The 12,143-nt window shown below is 49.2% G+C and overlaps 1 protein-coding gene across 1 annotated transcript in view; it reads left to right on the top strand.

Annotated features, from left to right (window-relative positions):
* LOC118378947 (UPF0606 protein KIAA1549L-like) overlaps positions 1-12,143 on the top strand; it is a 127,596-nt gene that overhangs the window by 90,355 nt on the left and 25,098 nt on the right. Inside the window, exons 9-10 of the mRNA XM_052517254.1 lie at positions 3,861-4,012; positions 4,732-4,903. Coding sequence (XP_052373214.1) covers positions 3,861-4,012; positions 4,732-4,903 — 324 coding nt within the window. The remainder of the gene's footprint in view (positions 1-3,860; positions 4,013-4,731; positions 4,904-12,143) is intronic.

The raw sequence follows: 12,143 nt of genomic DNA, 5'->3' as shown, positions 1-12,143 counted from the left end.
ACGGTACAGTCTTAGAAAAAAAGGGTTTCAAAAGGGTTCTTTGGCTGTCCCCATAGGATAACCCTTTTTGGTTCCATGGAGAACCCTTTTTGGTTCCATGTAGAACCCTTTTGGGCTCCATGTAGAACCCTCTGTGGAAAGGGTAACCCAAAAGGTTCCTCATGGAACCAAAAGGGTTATACATGGAACCAAAAGGGGTTCTTCAAAGGGTTATCCTATGGGGACAGCTGAAGAACCCTTTAAGGTTCTAGATAGTACCTTTTTTTCCAAATGGTGTAGCAATTGAATCAGGTCTGGGCTGTGTAGATGAATCAGGTCTGGGCTGTGTAGATGAATCAGGTCTGGGCTGTGTAGATGAATCAGGTCTGGGCTGTGTAGATGTGTAGATGAATCAGATCAGGTCTGGGCTGTGTTGATTAATCAGATCAGGTCTGGGCTGTGTAGATGTGTAGATTAATCAGGTCTGGGCTGTGTAGATGAATCAGATCAGGTCTGGGCTGTGTAGATGTGTAGATGAATCAGGTCTGGGCTGTGTAGATGAATCAGGTCTGGGCTGTGTAGATGAATCAGGTCTGGGCTGTATAGATGAATCAGGCCTGGGCTGTGTAGATGAATCAGGTCTGGGCTGTGTAGATTAATCAGGTCTGGGCTGTGTAGATGTGTAGATGAATCAGATCAGGTCTGGGCTGTGTAGATGAATCAGATCAGGTCTGGGCTGTGTAGATGAATCAGGTCTGGGCTGTGTAGATGAATCAGATCAGGTCTGGGCTGTGTAGATGTGTAGATGAATCAGGTCTGGGCTGTGTAGATGTGTAGATGAATCAGGTCTGGGCTGTGTAGATGTGTAGATGAATCAGGTCTGGGATGTGTAGATGAATGAGGTCTGGGTTGTGTAGATGTGTAGATGAATCAGATCAGGTCTGGGCTGTGTAGATGTGTAGATGAATCAGGTCTGGGCTGTGTAGATGTGTAGATGAATCAGGTCTGGGCTGTGTAGATGTGTAGATGAATCAGGTCTGGGATGTGTAGATGAATGAGGTCTGGGTTGTGTAGATGTGTAGATGAATCAGATCAGGTCTGGGCTGTGTAGATGTGTAGAGGAATCAGGTCTGGGCTGTGTAGATGAATCAGGTCTGGACTGTGTAGATGAATCAGATCAGGTCTTGGCTGTGTAGATGTGAAGATGAATCAGATCAGGTTAGATCAGATTATATATGCGTAGATGAGTGTGTGTTTAGATATGCGTAGTGTGTGGTTGTGTACGAGCTCGTGTGTGTGTAGATGTGTAGCCTCTTCTCTTTTATATAGGGAATTATCTGTGTGATGGTATTTTGCATCTCTTACCGTCTCTCTGGGAAGAAAGAGAGAGGAGAGAGAGGCAGGGAGGCAGACTACCGTCTCTCTGGGAAGAAAGAGAGAGGAGAGAGAGGCAGGGAGGCAGACTACCGTCTCTCTGGGAGGAAAGAGAGAGGAGAGAGAGGCAGGGAGGCAGACTACCGTCTCTCTGGGAAGAAAGAGAGAGGAGAGAGAGGCAGGGAGGCAGACTACCGTCTCTCTGGGAGGAAAGAGAGAGGAGAGAGAGGCAGGGAGGCAGACTACCATCTCTCTGGGAGGAAAGAGAGAGGAGAGAGAGGCAGGGAGGCAGACTACCGTCTCTCTGGGAAGAAAGAGAGAGGAGAGAGAGGCAGGGAGGCAGACTACCGTCTCTCTGGGAAGAAAGAGAGAGGAGAGAGAGGCAGGGAGGCAGACTACCGTCTCTCTGGGAAGAAAGAGAGAGGAGAGAGAGGCAGGGAGGCAGACTACCGTCTCTCTGGGAAGAAAGAGAGAGGAGAGAGAGGCAGGGAGGCAGACTACCGTCTCCCTGGGAAGAAAGAGAGAGGAGAGAGAGGCAGGGAGGCAGACTACCGTCTCTCTGGGAGGAAAGAGAGAGGAGAGAGAGGCAGGGAGGCAGACTACCGTCTCTCTGGGAAGAAAGAGAGAGGAGAGAGAGGCAGGGAGGCAGACTACCGTCTCTCTGGGAAGAAAGAGAGAGGAGAGAGAGAGAGGCAGGGAGGCAGACTACCTTCTCTCTGGGAAGAAAGAGAGAGGAGAGAGAGGCAGGGAGGCAGACTACCGTCTCTCTGGGAGGAAAGAGAGAAGAGAGAGAGGCAGGGAGGCAGACTACCGTCTCTCTGGGAAGAAAGAGAGAGGAGAGAGAGGCAGGGAGGCAGACTACCGTCTCTCTGGGAAGAAAGAGAGAGGAGAGAGAGGCAGGGAGGCAGACTACCGTCTCTCTGGGAAGAAAGAGAGAGGAGAGAGAGGCAGGGAGGCAGACTACCGTCTCTCTGGGAAGAAAGAGAGAGGAGAGAGAGGCAGGGAGGCAGACTACCGTCTCTCTGGGAAGAAAGAGAGAGGAGAGAGAGGCAGGGAGGCAGACTACCGTCTCTCTGGGAAGAAAGAGAGAGGAGAGAGAGGCAGGGAGGCAGACTACCGTCTCTCTGGGAAGAAAGAGAGAGGAGAGAGAGACAGGGAGGCAGACTACCGTCTCTCTGGGAGGAAAGAGAGAGGAGAGAGAGGCAGGGAGGCAGACTACCGTCTCTCTGGGAAGAAAGAGAGAGGAGAGAGAGGCAGGGAGGCAGACTACCGTCTCTCTGGGAAGAAAGAGAGAGGAGAGAGAGGCAGGGAGGCAGACTACCGTCTCTCTGGGAAGAAAGAGAGAGGAGAGAGAGGCAGGGAGGCAGACTACCGTCTCTCTGGGAAGAAAGAGAGAGGAGAGAGAGGCAGGGAGGCAGACTACCGTCTCTCTGGGAAGAAAGAGAGAGGAGAGAGAGGCAGGGAGGCAGACTACCGTCTCTCTGGGAGGAAAGAGAGAGGAGAGAGAGGCAGGGAGGCAGACTACCGTCTCTCTGGGAAGAAAGAGAGAGGAGAGAGAGGCAGGGAGTCAGACTACCGTCTCTCTGGGAAGAAAGAGAGAGGAGAGAGAGGCAGGGAGGCAGACTACCGTCTCTCTGGGAAGAAAGAGAGAGGAGAGAGAGGCAGGGAGGCAGACTACCGTCTCTCTGGGAAGAAAGAGAGAGGAGATAGAGGCAGGGAGGCAGACTACCGTCTCTCTGGGAGGAAAGAGAGAGGAGATGGAGGCAGACTACCGTCTCTCTGGGAGGAAAGAGAGAGGAGATAGAGGCAGGGAGGCAGACTACCGTCTCTCTGGGAGGAAAGAGAGAGGAGATAGAGGCAGGGAGGCAGACTACCGTCTCTCTGGGAGGAAAGAGAGAGGAGATAGAGGCAGGGAGGCAGACTACCTTCTCTCTGGGAAGAAAGAGAGAGGAGAGAGAGGCAGGGAGGCAGACAACCGTCTCTCTGGGAAGAAAGAGAGAGGAGAGAGAGGCAGGGAGTCAGACTACCGTCTCTCTGGGAAGAAAGAGAGAGGAGAGAGAGGCAGGGAGGCAGACTACCATCTCTGGGAAGAAAGAGAGAGGAGAGAGAGGCGGGGAGGCAGACTACCGTCTCTCTGGGAAGAAAGAGAGAGGAGAGAGAGGCAGGGAGGCAGACTACCGTCTCTCTGGGAGGAAAGAGAGAGGAGAGAGAGGCAAACTAACATCTCTCTTTCTCTAGCTTCCTTCCTCATCCCTCTCTTTCTCCTCCTTCATTCTCTCTCTCTCAATTGGATTAAAATATCTCGCTCAATCACCTTCTCTGCCCTCTGACCTCCTCGTTACCCTCTGTCTCACTCTCACTCTCCCTTTCTCTCTCTCGCTCTCTCCCTCTCTCTTATTCTCATACTTCTCACTCTCCCTCCTCTCTCCTCCGTTCCTTCTCCTTTTCTCTCCTCTCTGCTCCCTCTCTCCCTCCTTCCCCCCTCCCCATCCCCCGTCTCCCTGCAGTCATCCTGGATGTGGATAACTCATCTCTGGAGAGCCAGTACCAGAGCTTTGCCAGTCTCATGGAGCAGCGCCTGGCTGAGCTGTTTGTGGTTGCTCGCCAGCAGGGCACTCGCTTCAGGAGAGCCACCACTGTGGACAGCTACACTGTCCAGGTAGGGAGCAGAGCTGGCACTGCAACCCAGGCAGGTTGGCCTGGAGGTCTGCTCTGGAGGCCCTTGACAGACCTGGTTCTGAGACAGTGTGGCCACTCCTGGTTTATTGTCAACTTCCCCAGGGTGGATGTCCTTATGTGTGTTGAGTAGTGAGGCTAATGAATTGAATACTAATGCTGACTTGTTTCTTAAACAAAGCATCTATATTTCATAGTGATGATAAACTAAAACACACGTGTGTGTGGGCGTTTACACACAGTCACACATTCAGACACACACACACACACACACACACACACACACACACACACACACACACACACACACACACACACACACACACACACACACACACACACACACACACACACACACACACACACACACACACACACACACACACACACAATCTTAATTAGAGGGATTTCCAGCTTGTTATAGAAGTTAAATATATTAAAGGTAAAGATGCTGATGGTATTTATAATTCATTTCAATAATGATTACTGTGTTAACCACATGTTTTTTTACCCATTAGTCATTGTGTTCTCATTTGTCACTGTATTGTTTTCTAAAGAACTAGTGTATGAAGTAAACGTGCTGTAAGAAAATCTCTGACCCCTTCATGTCCGTAGGTGTCATTGGCAGCGTAACATTCTGGATGTACAGGTGGAGCCTTCAATCTGAGGAGACTTGTTTTAACCCTTCCTATATCCACTCAGATGGTGAGTATCCGTCGAGTGATGGGTCAGAAGAACCCAGCAGAGATGACCTACTACGTTCAGCTCAACGGTCTTCCCTTACCGGGCACGTCAGCCGCCAAGGTCCTGAACACGCTGGACTCTCAGACCATGGCCCTCACACTGGGTTACTTCGTTCAGCTGCAGGCTGAACGTACGTATACCTCCTCTTGGATGGATGGATGGATGGATGGATGGATGGATGGATGGATGGATGGATGGATGGATGGATGGATGGATGGATGGATGGATGGATGGATGGATGGGTGGATGGGTGGATGGGTGGGTGTGTAGGTTGTTGGGTGGGTTGGTGGATGGATGGATGGGTGTGTAGGTTGTTGGGTGGGTTGGTGGATGGATGGATGGATGGATGGATGGATGGATGGATGGATGGATGGATGGATGGATGGATGGATGGATGGGTGGGTGTGTAGGTTGTTGGGTGGGTTGGTGGATGGATGGGTGGATGGGTGGGTGGGTGTGTAGGTTGTTGGGTGGGTTGGTGGATGGATGGATGGATGGATGGATGGATGGGTGGATGGGTGGGTGTGTAGGTTGTTGGGTGGGTTGGTGGATGGATGGGTGGGTGGATGGGTGGATGGGTGGATGGGTGGGTGTGTAGGTTGTTGGGTGGGTTGGTGGATGGATGGATGGGTGTGTAGGTTGTTGGGTGGGTTGGTGGATGGATGGATGGATGGGTGGGTGGGTGTGTAGGTTGTTGGGTGGATGGATGGATGGATGGATGGATGGATGGATGGATGGATGGATGGATGGATGGATGGATGGATGGATGGATGGGTGGGTGTGTAGGTTGTTGGGTGGGTTGGTGGATGGATGGATGGATGGATGGATGGATGGATGGATGGATGGATGGATGGATGGATGGATGGATGGATGGATGGATGGATGGATGGATGGGTGGGTGTGTAGGTTGTTGGGTGGGTTGGTGGATGGATGGATGGATGGATGGATGGATGGATGGATGGATGGATGGATGGATGGTGTTGGGTGGGTTGGTGGATGGATGGGTGGATGGATGGATGGATGGGTGGATGGATGGATGGATGGATGGATGGATGGATGGATGGATGGATGGATGGATGGATGGATGGATGGGTGGATGGGTGGGTGGATGGGTGGGTGTGTAGGTTGTTGGGTGGGTTGGTGGATGGATGGATGGATGGGTGGGTGGGTGGATGGGTGGGTGTGTAGGTTGTTGGGTGGGTTGGTGAATGGATGGATGGGTGGGTGTGTAGGTTGTTGGGTGGGTTGGTGGATGGATGGATGGATGGATGGATGGATGGATGGGTGGGTGTGTAGGTTGTTGGGTGGGTTGTTGATGGATGGATGGATGGATGGGTGGGTGTGTAGGTTGTTGGGCGAGTTGGTGGATGGATGGATGGATGGATGGATGGATGGATGGATTGATGGGGATGGAGAGGGAGAGGGAGAAGAAACTCAAGCTATACACAGAGAGAGACCAAATCAAGAGAAAAGAAAAACAGAATTACTTGACAAATTGGAAAGAATTAACAAAAAAGCTGAGCAAACTAAAATGCTATTTGGCCCAAAACAAAGAGTACACAGTACCACAGAAATACCACGTCTGGTTATTTTGACCCTTGATTATTGTTGTTACTATTGTCCCGTTGACAATATTGATTATTATTATTTGAATTATGTTCATATTGTAAATCTCCAAAGTAAGCTTTGGCAATATGTACATTGTCACGTTTTGCCAATAAAGCAAACTGAGTTGAGAGAGAGCAAAGCAAATACTGTTTAATAGAGAAGGGTCTTTAGAATTCTGTTGAGAGTATGTGAGTGTGTGACAAAGAGAGGTGGGGGGAGGAGGGGAGGGAGTGAGAGAGAGGAGCGGAGGGAGAGTGAGGGAGGAGGAGGAGGGGAGGGAGACAGAGGACGGGAGGGAGAGAGGACGGGAGGGAGAGAGGAGGGGAGGGAGAGAGGAGGAGGGGAGGGAGAGAGAGGTGGGGAGGGAGAGAGAGGAGGGGAGGGAGAGAGGGGGAGGGAGGAGGGGAGGGAGAGAGAGGAGGGGAGGGAGAAAGAGAGCTTTGGCAATATGTACATTGTTACCTCATGCCAATAAAGATAATTTAATTGAGAGAGAGAGAGAGAAGTAAGAGAGGGAGAAATGTTCCAGCTGAGAGAGAGAAAGGTAGACACCATCTTCTCATAATCTCACACATCAGCTCCAGGCAGAACACTGAGCTGCACTACACTCTCACTGTGAACGCACAAGAGAAGGGAGGGAGGGAGGGAGGTATGGAGGGAGGGAGAGAGAGATTGCATTTCTGAATGTGTTTCAAATCAAGAATGTGTGTGTGTGCGTGCGTCCCCCTCTGTGCATATCCTTATAAAGTTCCTCAGTACTCTGTTTTCTGTGTACTAACAGGCTAAGATCTGTCAGAGCTCTACGTATCTGTGTCAGAGTTGGTAAGATCTGTCAGATGTGTATGACTCTGTGTCAGAGTGGGTAAGGTCTGTCAGAGTGGGTAAGATCTCTCAGAGCTTTATGTCTCTGTGTCAGAGTGGGTGAGGTCTGTCAGAGCTGTATGTCTCTGTGTCAGAGTGGGTACGGTCTGTCAGAACTGTATGTCTCTGTGTCGGAGTGGGTAAGATCTGTCAGAGCTGTATGTCTCTGTGTCAGAGTGGGTAAGATCTCTCAGAGCTGTATGTCTCTGTGTCAGAGTGGGTGAGGTCTGTCAGAGCTTTATGTCTCTGTGTCAGAGTGGGTAAGATCTGTCAGAGCTGTATGTCTCTGTGTCAGAGTGGGTAAGATCTGTCAGAGCTGTATGTCTCTGTGTCAGAGTGGGTAAGATCTCTCAGTGCTGTATGTCTCTGTGTCAGAGTGGGTGTACAGTACATACTATCTCTGTGTCAGAGTGGGTAAGGTCTGTCAGAGCTGTATGTCTCTGTGTAGGAGTGGGTGAGGTCTCTCAGTGGGTAAGGTCTCTCAGAGCTGTACGTCTCTGTGTCAGAGTGGGTAAGGTCTGTCAGAGTGGGTAAGGTCTGTCAGAGCTGTATGTCTCTGTGTCAGAGTGGATGTACAGGACATACTATCTCTGTGTCAGAGTGGTTGTACAGGACATACTATCTCTGTGTCAGAGTGGGTGTACAGGACATACTATCTCTGTGTCAGAGTGGCTGTACAGTACAGGACATACTATCTCTGTGTCAGAGTGGGTGTACAGGACATACTAGCTCTGTGTCAGAGTGGCTGTACAGGACATACTATCTCTGTGTCAGAGTGGGTGTACAGGGACATACTATCTCTGTGTCAGAGTGGCTGTACAGGACATACTATCTCTGTGTCAGAGTGGGTGTAGGACATACTAGTGTCAGAGTGGGTGTACAGGACATACTATCTCTGTGTCACATACTATCTCTGTGTCAGTGGGCTGTGTACAGTACAGGACATACTGTCTCTGTCTCTGTGTACAGAGTACTATCTCTGGGTGTACAGTACAGGACATACTATCTCTGTGTCAGAGTGGGTGTACAGTACAGGACATACTATCTCTGTGTCAGAGTGGGTGTACAGTACAGGACATACTATCTCTGTGTCAGAGTGGCTGTACAGTACTATCAGTGGGTGTACAGTACATGACATACTGTCTCTGTATCAGAGTGGGTGTACAGTACAGGACATACTATCTCTGTCAGAGTGGGTGTACAGTACAGGACATACTGTCTCTGTCAGAGTGGGTGTACAGTACAGGACATACTATCTCTGTCAGAGTGGGTGTACAGTACAGGACATACTATCTCTGTGTCAGAGTGGGTGTACAGGACATACTATCTCTGTCAGAGTGGCTGTACAGTACAGGACATACTATCTCTGTCAGAGTGGCTGTACAGTACAGGACATACTATCTCTGTATCAGAGTGGGTGTACAGGACATACTATCTCTGTCAGAGTGGCTGTACAGTACAGGACATACTGTCTCTGTCAGAGTGGGTGTACAGTACAGGACATACTATCTCTGTGTCAGAGTGGCTGTACAGTACAGGACATACTATCTCTGTGTCAGAGTGGGTGTATAGTACAGGACATACTATCTCTGTCAGAGTGGGTGTACAGTACAGGACATACTATCTCTGTGTCAGAGTGGGTGTACAGGACATACTATCTCTGTGTCAGAGTGGGTGTACAGTACAGGACATACTATCTCTGTGTCAGAGTGGGTGTACAGGACATACTATCTCTGTGTCAGAGTGGGTGTACAGGACATACTATCTCTGTGTCAGAGTGGCTGTACAGTACAGGACATACTATCTCTGTGTCAGAGTGGGTGTACAGTACAGGACATACTATCTCTGTGTCAGAGTGGCTGTACAGGACATACTATCTCTGTCAGAGTGGCTGTACAGTACAGGACATACTATCTCTGTCAGAGTGGGTGTACAGTACAGGACATACTATCTCTGTCAGAGTGGGTGTACAGGACATACTATCTCTGTCAGAGTGGCTGTACAGTACAGGACATACTATCTCTGTCAGAGTGGGTGTACAGTACAGGACATACTATCTCTGTGTCAGAGTGGGTGTACAGTACAGGACATACTATCTCTGTGTCAGAGTGGGTGTACAGGACATACTATCTCTGTGTCAGAGTGGCTGTACAGTACAGGACATACTATCTCTGTGTCAGAGTGGGTGTACAGGACATACTATCTCTGTCAGAGTGGCTGTACAGTACAGGACATACTGTCTCTGTATCAGAGTGGGTGTACAGTACAGGACATACTATCTCTGTGTCAGAGTGGGTGTACAGGACATACTATCTCTGTGTCAGAGTGGCTGTACAGTACAGGACATACTATCTCTGTGTCAGAGTGGGTGTACAGGACATACTATCTCTGTCAGAGTGGCTGTACAGTACAGGACATACTATCTCTGTCAGAGTGGCTGTACAGTACAGGACATACTATCTCTGTGTCAGAGTAACTGTACAGTACAGGACATACTATCTCTGTGTCAGAGTGGCTGTACAGTACAGGACATACTATCTCTGTGTCAGAGTGGCTGTACAGTACAGGACATACTATCTCTGTGTCAGAGTAGCTGTACAGTACAGGACATACTATCTCTGTGTCAGAGTAGCTGTACAGTACAGGACATACTATCTCTGTGTCAGAGTAGCTGTACAGTACAGGACATACTATCTCTGTGTCAGAGTAGCTGTACAGTACAGGACATACTGTCTCTGTGTTTAAGATGGAACGTAGCTTTCAGAACAGAACAATGAAAAGCCTCAGGCAAAACACTCTCATTATTACTCACATTGGGGGAGTTTCTTCTTGACAGTATTTTTAGCATCTCATTATTGTATTTCTCTCCGATTGTTGTGACTGCTAAAGGAAGTAAGAACAGTATGAGATGTGTCTGTAGAGGTACAACATAATGAAGGGAGAGGATGGAGGAAGAGAGGACAGTATGAGATGTGTCTGTAGAGGTACGCTATAATGAAGGGAGAGGATGGAGGACAGTATGAGATGTGTCTGTAGAGGTACGCTATAATGAAGGGAGAGGAAGTGAGGACAGTATGAGATGTGTCTGTAGAGGTACGCTATAATGAAGGGAGAGGATGGAGGACAGTATGAGATGTGTCTGTAGAGGTACGCTATAATGAAGGGAGAGGATGGAGGACAGTATGAGATGTGTCTGTAGAGGTAGGGCATAATGAAGGGAGAGGATGGAGGAAGTGAGGACAGTATGAGATGTGTCTGTAGAGGTAGGGCATAATGAAAGGAGAGGATGGAGGAAGTGAGGACACTATGAGATGTGTCTGTAGAGGTAGGGCATAATGAAGGGAGAGGATGGAGGACAGTATGAGATGTGTCTGTAGAGGTAGGGCATAATGAAAGGAGAGGATGGAGGACAGTATGAGATGTGTCTGTAGAGGTAGGGCATAATGAAAGGAGAGGATGGAGGACAGTATGAGATGTGTCTGTAGAGGTAGGGCATAATGAAGGGAGAGGATGGAGGAAGTGAGGACAGTATGAGATGTGTCTGTAGAGGTAGGGCATAATGAAAGGAGAGGATGGAGGAAGTGAGGACAGTATGAGATGTGTCTGTAGAGGTAGGGCATAATGAAAGGAGAGGATGGAGGAAGTGAGGACAGTATGAGATGTGTCTGTAGAGGTAGGGCATAATGAAAGGAGAGGATGGAGGAAGTGAGGACAGTATGAGATGTGTCTGTAGAGGTAGGGCATAATGAAAGGAGAGGATGGAGGAAGTGAGGACAGTATGAGATGTGTCTGTAGAGGTAGGGCATAATGAAAGGAGAGGATGGAGGACAGTATGAGATGTGTCTGTAGAGGTAGGGCATAATGAAGGGAGAGGATGGAGGAAGTGAGGACACTATGAGATGTGTCTGTGGAGGTAGGGCATAATGAAAGGAGAGGATGGAGGACAGTATGAGATGTGTCTGTAGAGGTAGGGCATAATGAAGGGAGAGGATGGAGGAAGTGAGGACACTATGAGATGTGTCTGTAGAGGTAGGGCATAATGAAAGGAGAGGATGGAGGACAGTATGAGATGTGTCTGTAGAGGTAGGGCATAATGAAAGGAGAGGATGGAGGACAGTATGAGATGTGTCTGTAGAGGTAGGGCATAATGAAAGGAGAGGATGGAGGACAGTATGAGATGTGTCTGTAGAGGTAGGGCATAATGAAAGGAGAGGATGGAGGAAGAGAGGACAGTATGAGATGTGTCTGTAGAGGTAGGGCATAATGAAGGGAGAGGATGGAGGAAGTGAGGACAGTATGAGATGTGTCTGTAGAGGTAGGGCATAATGAAAGGAGAGGATGGAGGAAGTGAGGACAGTATGAGATGTGTCTGTAGAGGTAGGGCATAATGAAAGGAGAGGATGGAGGAAGTGAGGACAGTATGAGATGTGTCTGTAGAGGTAGGGCATAATGAAAGGAGAGGATGGAGGAAGTGAGGACAGTATGAGATGTGTCTGTAGAGGTAGGGCATAATGAAAGGAGAGGATGGAGGAAGTGAGGACAGTATGAGATGTGTCTGTAGAGGTAGGGCATAATGAAGGGAGAGGATGGAGGAAGTGAGGACAGTATGAGATGTGTCTGTAGAGGTAGGGCATAATGAAAGGAGAGGATGGAGGACAGTATGAGATGTGTCTGTAGAGGTAGGGCATAATGAAGGGGAGGAGGATGGAGGACATAATGTATGAGATGTGTCTGTAGAGGTAGGGCATAATGAAAGGAGAGGATGGAGGACAGTATGAGATGTGTCTGTAGAGGTAGGGCATAATGAAAGGAGAGGATGGAGGACAGTATGAGATGTGTTTGTAGAGGTAGGGCATAATGAAAGGAGAGGATGGAGGACAGTATGAGATGTGTCTGTAGAG

This window comes from Oncorhynchus keta, unplaced genomic scaffold (genome assembly GCF_023373465.1).
Source record: "Oncorhynchus keta strain PuntledgeMale-10-30-2019 unplaced genomic scaffold, Oket_V2 Un_scaffold_6322_pilon_pilon, whole genome shotgun sequence".
Classification (NCBI taxonomy): Eukaryota; Metazoa; Chordata; class Actinopteri; order Salmoniformes; family Salmonidae; genus Oncorhynchus; species Oncorhynchus keta.
The sequence above is the reverse complement of the archived record's forward strand: the minus strand, read 5'-3'. Positions and strand labels throughout refer to the sequence as shown.